Source organism: Mauremys reevesii, linkage group 6 (genome assembly GCF_016161935.1).
Source record: "Mauremys reevesii isolate NIE-2019 linkage group 6, ASM1616193v1, whole genome shotgun sequence".
Taxonomy (NCBI): Eukaryota; Metazoa; Chordata; order Testudines; family Geoemydidae; genus Mauremys; species Mauremys reevesii.
In genome coordinates, this window is record NC_052628.1 from 64,054,827 (window position 1) to 64,066,669 (window position 11,843).

Sequence of the window (11,843 nt, forward strand, 5' to 3'; positions counted from 1 at the left end):
ACTTGATATCTGGAGAAACATACTCAGCAGGGAAATTACACTTTAAGCAAAACAAAATACAAACCAAAACCACGCAGTATAATAAATGTGCATTATCAAAAAATCATTATATCCCTTAATAGTTCCCTATGAGATTATATAATGGGACTGTGGGAGCTGAGGAGTATGCATGTATGGTTCTTCATAACAAAGAATCTGAATATATGGATTACTACTTTAAAAAAAAGCACAAAAAGCAAAAATGCAACATTTCCTTACGAGTCACTAGGGAAGTGCTAAGGTACACAGCACAGCTTGTGTTGGTGGACCACTCAAGTGCAATATGGATTTGCCAGCGGCTGGCAAGCATTCACCCAACAGCAAAGAAATGGAAAAAAAAACTTTGGGGAGAAAAGAGAATATATTCTTCTAATGAACAACGCATGTCTGTGCTACAAAGTAAAGATTAATTCCGGCACAGTGAGTGAGTTTTATACAAAAGCACGTGACGTAGAACTTTTAATCTTGAAAAGAAAACAGGCCAGATATTTGCTATAAAAGAGAACACAGCATTTAGCAACATTTTAGCAAATTGAAGGGAGACAAATGTAGAAACCTCATGCTTCTCCCAGTTCAGCTTTTATCTCACCAAATGACTCTCAAATAGTTTAGTCCTTCTCTACTCTTCATTTCCATTTCACAGCTCTCCTCAAGAGCTGAATAGGCTCAACTCAACCAAAACTGGCTCTTTGGAAAGAACTTGATGTAACTGAAATGAAAGTAAAAAGTTAGCCAAGCAACCTACTAATAATAATGTAGCAAAGCGGTTTTTGTTGCGCAGTTGTCTCCCAGACAAATATATTCACTTAATGATCAAAAAGGAAATTTTAAAAAGTAAAAAAAACACACTTCTACTGTAAATACTGTATTTATAGATTTCACCTTATTGAAAGTTTTTGACATTCCAGAATCATTGGCCATTCATACTAATAGATTACAAAGGAGTTGCAATAGAAATTAAAAAACAAACAGCCTTGAAGATTATAAATGAAAACTGACGATCATGAAAAACTTGCTATCAAACATTGGTATTGGCGACTCAAGTATATACCTTGTCAGTTAGCACAACGTTCACAGATTTAGCTACTAGATGATCTCTCACTGGAATGCATTTTATTGCTCCTTCACTTAACTGGAACAAATCATGGAAAAACTCTAGCATACCAGATAGCCGAACATGGGTATCAATTACAAATATTTCCTCTACATTTTGCAGCAAGCACTGAAGAAAAATAAATTAGTCAAACCCACATTTATTCCCAATTTAAATGAAAATTAAGGATTGACAGTTCATATTCATCTACCTATCAAATGTCAAATATATAAGGGATATTCCTTAAGACAAAAGGTTGTTGTTTTTTTTTAATTGGAAATTAGAACTCTGAGTGAAATCCAATCTCATGATCACTGTAAAATAGCGTATTCTCTCTTTTCTTTTCAAATGGTTGATTTTAATATAGATTCTTATTTTTTTTTAATTGTGCCACTACTGTAATATATGGTTTCACTATTTTGCAATCGATCTTAGGATCCTTAAAAACCTGGGTTTCAACTATATAGAGGCTTGCACACTAAAGAATACAATTCCATTTTAGATGGGCTCAACTATTGTAATCTATCCTGTAGAGAGTACAATTAACAGAAACAATGCAAAAGTACCAGGAAGAATTCTGAGACATGAAGATTTTTATTTTTATATTCAACTATGCAGAAGTATGTTACAGTAGGTTTTACTCACAATAGCTGTAATAATCACCAGAAAGCAGTTTCAATAATATGTCTGTTTTAAACTAAACATGTCCATTTAATTATGTTAGTATGCTGCTGACTGACTTTAAGCAGAAGTGTTAAGAAAACTTAAACAAAACAGAATTCTCTCTTCTCAATAATGAATACATCATTCAGAAACAGTAGAAGATTAGATTAATCATGAGACCCAAAGATATTTTTTCAAAGCAGTGCTCAGAACTGGAGAGAGGGACATGGCGTGATTAGAAGAAAAAAATTCTTGAGCTTCTCTGCATTTCAATTTTAAGACATTTCTTCTTACATAAAACCCTTAACCTGTCAACCAAAACAAAAGGACACATATTGCTAACCAAGGAGGAATTACACTCAACTCATAGTTTCTCAAACTGCAATAGTGGTTTCTTCTCAATATTGTTTTCTCCAATGTGAGCTATTGCTTCATAGCAACATGAACTTCCCTCAACCCTCCCACTTTATGTACTATTTTAATTAAAGCCTAATATTTAAGCAGTACAGCGTAATTCCTAATGTGGGATTATTTCAGGATAAAAGCAGTAACACTGTATTTTAATAAATGCAGAGAATTATGAGTGGTTTGTTTTCTGAAGCAGAGGCCTGTAATTTCATGTGTTTCATATTACATTTGTTTATATACATTGCTACTAAGGGAATACCAATGTGTGAAAGAAGTAGGGTAGTGGGGGAGGCCAAGAACTAAAAAACACACCTTACAAATATTTTTTTATTTTTAATCAAATGAGAAATTGTAATTTTTTTATTGGAAGAGGATGGCTGGGAAACCATTTGTACAACAAACTGTTCATCCTGTGAGTTTGGCCACCTTTATTAATTAAAAAAAACTTTCATATTTCCTTTCTTTTCTTTGTTGTTGTTACATTTATGCTATTCTCCGCAGCACCACCCCCTTTTAAAGACACTTCTGTGTGTCTATGTACATGTATGTGTATGTGTATATATGTATGTCCCTCCCTAAGACTGCAAAGGCCAGGACTCCTGAAGGACTAATTGTATTCATTCATTTTCCCAGCCCAGCATGGCACTGGTAGATTGCTGGGCTCATAGCAACAGAGGAGAAAAAGAAAGGCTCATCTTTATCTATCCTTCTCCAACAGGAAATAGGGCCAGTGGGCAGAATGCAATGAAATACCTTCACTCTGAGCATTTGCAAAAGATTAAATGGGAAGAATTTCAGGAGAGTAATTTACCCCTTAACTAAATTTCCTCCCTGCAAAGGTGAAGGCCTGTAAAACTATTGTCCACTGTGCAGGTTTCACAGAGGGACGCCATGACTGATTCAACCAAAGGGTATTTTTTCAGAGTCACAGGGGGTACAGTAACATTATTAAAATCTGCTAAGCTAGGTGAAATGAACTACTGAAGTCTCTGCTAGTGCATGTTTAATCATAAGAAATGTATTGGGCCAGAGATCTTTTTGTCTTTTGGATTTGAACTGCCAGATAAAACTATTCCTCCAAATACAAGACATATCATACCCAAAGAAGAAAGACTGAATACTTCTGGAACTTAAAGCATTATGCCCCTTTTGAAGTTTAATAAATTCTGAATTATCAATATCAAACGCCTTGGTTCTCCCCACTTTGCTCCCAACACTGATTCAAACTGATCAGCTGAACACCTTATACTCTCTGAGCTCCAACCCTTTCCATATAATTTCCCTAATTTCTGCAGGGATATTTCATGATTTTAAAAAATAAACCCATCCATACGACTTGTGCATCTGTAATCGACATATTATGACCAAATTTTCAAACGCAGGTGCATAAAGACATGCTGAGGTATGACATATTTTTTGAGAAGTCAACAGAAGCTCTGGTGCTCATAAGCTCTGAAAACGAACCTGAAAAATCAGTGCACTGCTTTCAGGCTCTGATTCAGGAAAACACTTAAGTGAACATTTATCTGTTAGCATATACTTAAGTCCTGTATATTACAAGAGGATTTAAACAGGTACATAAGTCCTTTTGTGACCACAGATACTTCCCTGAATCAAGGACTAAGTCCCTAACTATGGATTCAGCTTCCTAACTTTAGATACCTGCGTTTGGAAATTTTGATCTATTCATGGAATTTACAGGAACACATTCATTTTTCTACTCTGTACTCGAGACCTCAAGCAACTATCCTAATGAGAACTCTAATACTGATGAGTCCAATTATGGCATCACTTATGATTATTAGAACCATACAGTTAGAGATTAAAATTATTTTGACTATATAATTTCCAGTAGACCCATATATGTACGCACACATACATAATACATACATATCTATATCTAGAGCGATCAATCCATGAATACAAATAATTATATTGAATTTTAAATTACATATATTTTTAACGAAATTATTTATTATGGCATACACCCTTCTCATGCAAACACCACTGATTTCAACAGAATTAGTTCCCTGAGTGAGACAAGCAAGATTTCGCCCTTTGTATTAATGATAAGAGATTTGACCTGACTAGAAACACAAACTATTTAAAATTCTTTGAAACCACAATCAATTTATAAATTCTATACAACATGCAACTCTTGAAATAACTTATATAGTTAGACAGAAATTGCAGTCTTGAAATGCAATCCTGTAAAGAGTACAGCACGTAGCACTTACTACGGCAAGTAGTCTAATTTGACTTCAGTAATACTACTCACAATGGCAAGCGCTCAGTAGCTAGCAACTGCAGGATCAGGCCCTAAAAGGGAGAAATGTCGGTGACTGAATCATCATCATCATCATCAAGGTACTGATGAGTTAGATGAAATAAATATGTTGCATTCTGAATGAACTCTCAAAACTATGTTAAACATTGCACAGAGGAACATGGCTATGACAAGATTCTTACTATTTCTCTACAGTGAAGTGGTACTTCTGCAGTCACAGATGTAAGACTAATGTGTTTTAAGAGTAGATCAGAATTCACAAGTACTTTAATATCTACAAAATCACATATAAAAAGCACTTGCATAAATTTTCAAGAATACATACTGTAAAATAGTCTATCCACAAGTTTTTACACAGTTTCACATATAATAAAGCAACCTTATTTTATCACATTTTAGTAAGCCTCGTGTTTAACAGAAAAGGAACACATGTTTTTATTTGGAATCAGCGTATGGTATTTATGAGGAGTCATATTTTGTTAATTAAAGTGACATAGTAGGAAACAAGCAAAATCATACTTCGACGTGATTTTTCTGAAAATATATTTGGGTGATTTAAAAATAAATTACTATGTTATATTACTCTTTCATATACTAACAGTATTACAGAAGACATTTTAAACTATTCTACCAGGATTTTGGCATCTATTCAAAAAATATCCAATACAAACCTTTATAATATACTCATGGTGTTTTATTTAAGGGAAGTGTGTTTCATACTGGAGGCACTAATCTATTTGCACCACTCATCAGATTGTTAATATGACTTTTTAATAATAATAGGAATTATTTCTGTTTTCATAAGTTGTTTAGTTAGGTTAGTAACTATAAAACCAAAATATAGCTGTACTTGTTAGAAGTACATGAAAAATCTCTTCACGCAGAAGGTTTGAAGAAACTGTATTGTAGAGCATATTTCTATTTTCTAGCGCTTGAATTGAAATCTGAATTTTTGACTGAATAATTAGTTCACAGTGGATTGGTAACTTTGGATAAACATTATTAAAAAAGTAAGCTAAGCTACTATGGCTATATTAGAGGTCAAAGAAATAAAACATTATTTCACCTGCCAATTCAGATTATCATCATCCAATTAGGTATTGTTTTTGATTGCCACATGTTAGTAAAAACAAAATGCAGTCAATCCTCTGACATAGCAAGAAAAATTACTGCGTTATTACTATTGAACTGACTAATTTTAAAATTTTGATAACCAGACTGAATTTTACCTTCTGAACTTAGATCCTGACAGAGGCAATACAAAATACAAAGCAATTTTTCCTCCCATCATCTTATGTTTATCCAAACAGATGTTTGCCTGTTTTTATAACACAAGATTGCGGAACTTGATAGGCATGAATAAAATACAGATTTTTACTGCCACTACTCTGTAAAACAGAAGAGTAGCATATTTGAGCTCTGTATAACTTTACCATATTTTTAACTCTTGAATAAACATGTCATATAAAACATGTCATATAAAACAGATACTTTAAAAAAAAAGGCTGCTTCCTATTTTAAGATATCAAGAAAGTGGTTTTTGTTTAGTTTTGCTTTGTTTTTTAAAAAGAGATGGCTAAAATAATTTGTAATGAACTCATGCTCCTCCTGTGTTTGGAAGTTTAACAAAAGAAAACAAAGTTTTCTTTGCAGATGTTGAAAGTTTAAGTTAGAAAAGGTTTTCATTTTACAGTGTAATATTACAAAGTTTAATAAAAGCATTACAAAGCGACCCATTTTAAATACGTACTACTTACTGTCACATTAAATATGATTTCTACTTTCAAGTATCTTCACCTATTTACAAACCATGCATAATAACCACACACAGAGAAGCAGAAAAGTTAAAATTGTAGACTTTGTTTAAAAAAAAAATCTCCATACTAGCAACACATGCCTATCATTTGGTCAAATTTACTCCCTCAAATATTTCTCTCTCTTTACAGTGGAGTAGGTGAACATTGTTTGTTTGAGGGGTTTTTTAAAATGATTTTACTGTGTTTCATTTCAACTTTATTTTAAGAAAACTTTGTTTGATGAGACATGCGATTTTTTAAAGAGGCTTATGCTTTAAAATATATCTAAGTGTGATGGGAGGTAGGACCTTCCTTAATTCTACTCTAGTAGTACTTTAATACTATGCCTATGGCGACAGCTTTTTTTTTTTAAGTATAGTTACTCATCACAACTAAAAAACTGTCCAGATAAATCATTATTTTCTGTCACCCTTCTTTTACATCAGCTTAGCTTAACTGAAAAGCTGCCACCACAAGCATAACATTAAAGAACTAGCAAACTGTGGGCACTTGAAAATTCTGCTGGTTAACACCTATTTTGAAGCCAATGGTATACAGAATACAACAGTATTCTGCAAGCAAGGCAGATGTATTAAAAAACATGACAAGTAACAAAAATCAATGTGCTAATCTCAAATCAAACAGCAGTATCAGAAACATAAAACAGGGATAACCTAAAGTAAAAGGTCCTCAAATTTACTTTGACTAGCTTGACAGGTTAAAAAAATATATATCTGCTCACATTTACTTTAACAAATACAAAAATACAACAGGTGATTTTTTTACCTAAACATACAGATACCATTTGAAACAGGACTGAAATATCATTATACTGAAGTAAAGGGGAAATAACAGGAACACTGCTAGTTCCTAATTTCAAAGAAGGTTCATTTACCATTATGAATAGAAAGTTTTGAAATAAAAATTATCTTTCATTTATAGCTACACTATCCACAAAGATGCAAAGGTACAAAAAAATCTTTTAGCACAGTCCTAACTGGAAAGCTTGGGCTCTATTTTTCTTATCAACTATAATTCAAGAACAGTTTGATTCTCACTAAGTGGTTCAGTGAAGAACTGGTCCACCGTCCTCCCCCCCTCCCGTGACCCACCAACATTTATAAATGTAGTTCTAAACTCTCAGATGCCCCTTTTATTGTGAGTGCATCACTAACTATTGCACTTGAATTTGCTATGACAACTTGAGCAAGAAAAGCTGCCCTTTTCCATGGGAAACGTTCAGTCCTGGACTCATTTACAAGTGCTGAAGTTTTAGAAGTTAGAGGCTTCTTTGCTCCGTTCATGTGACTTAACCAGCTTACTCCATCTCTGAAGCCCTGACATGGAACAGCTGGCCAAGCAGCCAGCTCCAGCCCTTCTACAATCTCAATCCAGGCAAAACATTTCCCTTCTCTCCGTAGTGAAACCGTTTTACAGAAAAGTCATTCTCCCACCCCCAGCACAAACACATACACACAAAACAAATCCACTATAAACAGGTTCAATACACTGCCGTCTAGGTTATAGTGAAACAGTTCAGGACTTTCATTTCACATAATTATAAAGTTTCCCTGCAGCAGAGGTCAGTATAAATGGGTTCCAGTACCTATCTATAATAAAGGAATTAGATTTAAAAATGTTTATAAACGGATATGTTTCCACGTACAGACACATATACACAGAGTTTATTAACTGTAGATGCTGCACCTACACTTTGATACAAAAGTATCACTATTTGGCACTCAAAGGAAACCAGAGTGCCAAGCACTGGGGGGCAGTTAGCCTGATGCAATACTGTTTGCTATGCCTAACCGCTAAGATCTAAGAGTTCCCCCTCCTGCAGCACTTAACGCAGGCGGAAGAAGAAAGTTTTCGCCCCTCTTGCAAACAAGTAGGTTTCCAGGCACTGGTCGAGAGCCTCGTACTCCAGCCCCGGCGAGCGCTGCCGAGAAGCCCCTCTCTGTCAGCTACATGAAGTGGGAGGCCAGCCCCTTCCTCTCCTTCGCAGTCCTTGCCCGCTCTGCTCTGAGCACGTGTACAGCCTGACGAGCTCCCCGATCTCCCCCTGCCTGTCGTGCTGCTCACTCCGATGCCTGCTAGGCAGCGGCCCCGCGGCCGTCTCACCCGCTCCGTGGGAGAAGAGCCCAGCACAGTGGGTGCTAGGGGTCGGCTCCCTCGCCCAGCCCCGCTTCCTTCTTACCTGGGGTTGGTGCTGTTCCAGTAGACGGCATAGCGATCGGCCACCGCCTTGGAGCCGGGATCCTGGCTGAACACACACATCCAGAGCACCAGAAACACCAGCGTCAACATCTCCACGTGCAACATCACTGAGTCCCGGCCCACGCCGCCGCCGGGGGATCAGTCAGTCAGTCAAGTCACAGCCAGACACACGGAGAGGGCAGGGAGGGGGCCACAAGGAGGCTGCACTGACGAGCGGCAGCGAGACGCCCCCCCAATAGGGTGTGCGGGGGGGGGGGTCCTTGGGTCCCTTCGGGAGCCGCTGGAGCTTAGTCACCCCGGCAGGGGGAGGTGGGATCCGAGCCGGGCGGCGGCAGCAGCGGGCGGCGGGCGGGGAACATTCACCGGGAGTCCAGTGCGGAGCCCACGGGGAGACATACACCGGCGCCGGGAGGCTGCTAGCGCTAGGCTGGGGTGGGGCGGGGTCCTCTCAAGGCACCGCTCTCCGGCCTCTTGCAAAGTTACTTGGTGGCTGGTGGCACATGCGGGGAGGGGGCTCAATGTCCGTCCTTCCTTCGCAGCCCTCCGGCTCTGGAGGCAGCTGCAACCGGTTCAGGTAAGCGCGCGAGGATGGAGGGGAAGCAGCAGCAGCAGCTACAAATCTTCCCCCTGGCGCCCTCCCCCCCCGGGTCCTGGGAACGTGTCCAGGCAGCTGGGCCGGGCGGGAGGCGAATCCGTGCAGCCAGTACAAAGTTTGCCGCTCTCCCCCCACCGCTGCAGAAGGGCAGCGAGCGAGCCCCGAAGAGTCCGGCTGCTGCGCGGATGGAGTTGGGGAGCCTGCTCTGCAGCAGAGAGTGTGTCTTGGTTGGAGGAGACTTCGTGGGGTGGGTTTTTGTCCTTCCTGTTCCTGAGCGCTGGATGCACTACGGAGCGAGCCACAGCAAAGGCACAAAAAGCGGCCAATCCAATCAGTTCTGCGGCGCGGGACGCGAGCAGATGGAAATCAGGGTGTTTTAGGAGAGGCTGTAAAACCAGCCGAACCTCGCAGAAGGGGAAACTGAAAGCCCACAAACTCCTCTGGTGATGCTGGTGTCAAGCCGCCTCCTCTGCACAGGGAACGAGCTGGAGCCGCAGGACGAGCAGCAGCAATCTCCTCCTTCGGCTTCCCCAAGTGTCTGTGTTAGAATAAAGCAGGGTCCATCCCTGAACCATCGACTTGGGAAGAAGGACGAAACAGTTTGAAAGAGCGAGGGGAAGGGGGAGGAAAACAAGCACCCCTCAGAGGACTACATCAGAAAACAAATCAAACCTTCGTCTTGGTCTTGCCCGGCAGCTTTCCCCTCTGAAGAAAAAATATTCCGCCCTAGCAAGCAAATAAACTTGAATGCAGCGGGGGGAAGGGGGGAGAGAGTCAGTTTCGCAAAAAAAATAAAATGTTTTAGAGGGGAGATATTTAAACTGTCACGCCCCCTTTTGCAATGCTGGTCCCTTCACTGCCTGTAAATCCGACATCAGCAGCCTAGGAAAACCTAGGAGCCTAGCGCGCTGGGTGTCTGTGTGCATGTGCGTGTGCAACAGACAGCTGCATAGATATATACACGGTATATAGAGACACACACATACATACACATGCGTGTGCGTCAGAAGAGAGATCTGGAAGCTGGTGTGTGCGAGGAGTAGATGCACAGAGGAGGCGCAGACAGCTAGCTCGGAGCACAGGCGCTGCTGGTTGATCATGTGGGATTTTTGCATGCAGTTTACTTGGGCAAGGGAGGGGGGATGTGCCGGCACAGCCAGTCAGGGCACAGCCTGCTGTTTGCTTACAGACTGCTTTTTCCCTTTTTTTACTCCACCCGGATTGGTTTACAACGCGAGAAAAGGGGCGTTTCCTTATTCTCCCCTACTCCGTGCCAAAATATTATCCAGCCCCACCTTCCTGAAACCTGACTAATTGAATTACAAGGAGATCCCAGTGGTCCCTATATGGTCTTGCTGCTAAATGTAACCATTTCAACACAAGCTCTGTCTAGGGGTCCTCTCACTCACATACACGCCCATAAACTCATCCTTAAGAGTGGACAGCTGTCACTGAAAGGAGTTTAGAAAATAATTCAATCGTGCAATAAAGCTCCTTCATCACTTAGTTTAGATTTAAATATATGATTTATACGCCACCGGGGATCTGACATCAGCTGTTACTGGATGAGATGTGACAGGACCAATTGAATTGGTTTGCAAATTGCAACTCTAATCTCAAATATTACATAATCAAATTAAAATCGTGCGGTTGTTTAGCAGTCTGGAAAACAGATTCTCCCCTGCTTTGTTTTGCCTTTAATCTTCTTCCAACAATTGTATTTTGGCTTGCTAAACGGCTGTGTGTGTCTTTAAAGTAGTTTATTCAAGCGAGAGTTTATAATAGGGCGTGTCCTGCAAATATCTCATGGGACAAAGATCAGACACAAATGTAACCCCGCATCGGTGGAGCTGGTGTTAATGCGGCAAAATGAACCGCCAAAAAACACTGCAAGGTCTACGTGTAAACTATGAGGATAAGCTAATAATAATGAAACTACTCAGCTCTATTTCATTAACATCTCTCAAAGGGCAGAAATGCCATCACTATGCACCAGCTGTATGTGCTATGCTGCACCGGCAGGGAGATAGATCAGGTGAGCTTTTCCAGCCCTAATTTAAAGGGGTGTGTTGTGTCTATACAGACACACATCCTCTTACCTTCCATTACGCACGCCCCCCCCCCCCCCAACCTACAAACACGTTTAGCTCCGAAGTTTGCAAAAGTCTCTGGAAGATGTTGGCTGAATGGGACAACAGTCGTGGACGAGGGCTTTGCTCTCTTTCTATGGATAGAAGGGGGCATCCACTGCGAGTGCGAAGGGTCACAGTACTACAATTACCAAAGGGAATCTCCTTCCCAGGTCCCGCTCACGTATTCCTGTCTCTTCTGAACCAAGCACCTTTAGTTCTGGACTGAAATCGTGCCTGCCCCCAGTGTGTTTTCTGTTGCTTCAATAAAAACCTCTCTCACCATGTCCTTCTCTCCCGTGCCCACTCAATCTCCTCGGGTGGCTCGCAGTTTTCCCGGTGCTTTTGAGCTGTTTGAAAGCGCCCAGACTCCCTCCAGTGGTAGATTATCATGCCGCACTTCATGTTGGTATTTCTTAAACAGAGTAGAAAACTGAGCCCCATAAAAGTTCATAGACTGGATTAGTCTGTAGGTCTAAGCTAGTCTGAAATACCAAATAAAAAGAATAGGTCAAATGCCACTTAAATTTCTCTGTTTTGTTGTGTGTTTCCCTTTAAACAAGTAAAAATCCCTCATATAAATGGTATTCACAGCTGCTCTAGATTTAGGCTT

General features: G+C 40.0%; 1 protein-coding gene across 1 annotated transcript in view; it reads right to left on the reverse strand.

The window, feature by feature from the left end:
• Window positions 1–10,403, reverse strand: part of EFNA5 (ephrin A5) — a 263,354-nt gene extending 252,951 nt beyond the window's left edge. The window contains exon 1 of the mRNA XM_039545408.1: window positions 8,487–10,403. Coding sequence (XP_039401342.1) covers window positions 8,487–8,611 — 125 coding nt within the window. The 5' untranslated portion in view covers window positions 8,612–10,403. The remainder of the gene's footprint in view (window positions 1–8,486) is intronic.
• Between the last annotated feature and the right edge of the window lie 1,440 nt (window positions 10,404–11,843).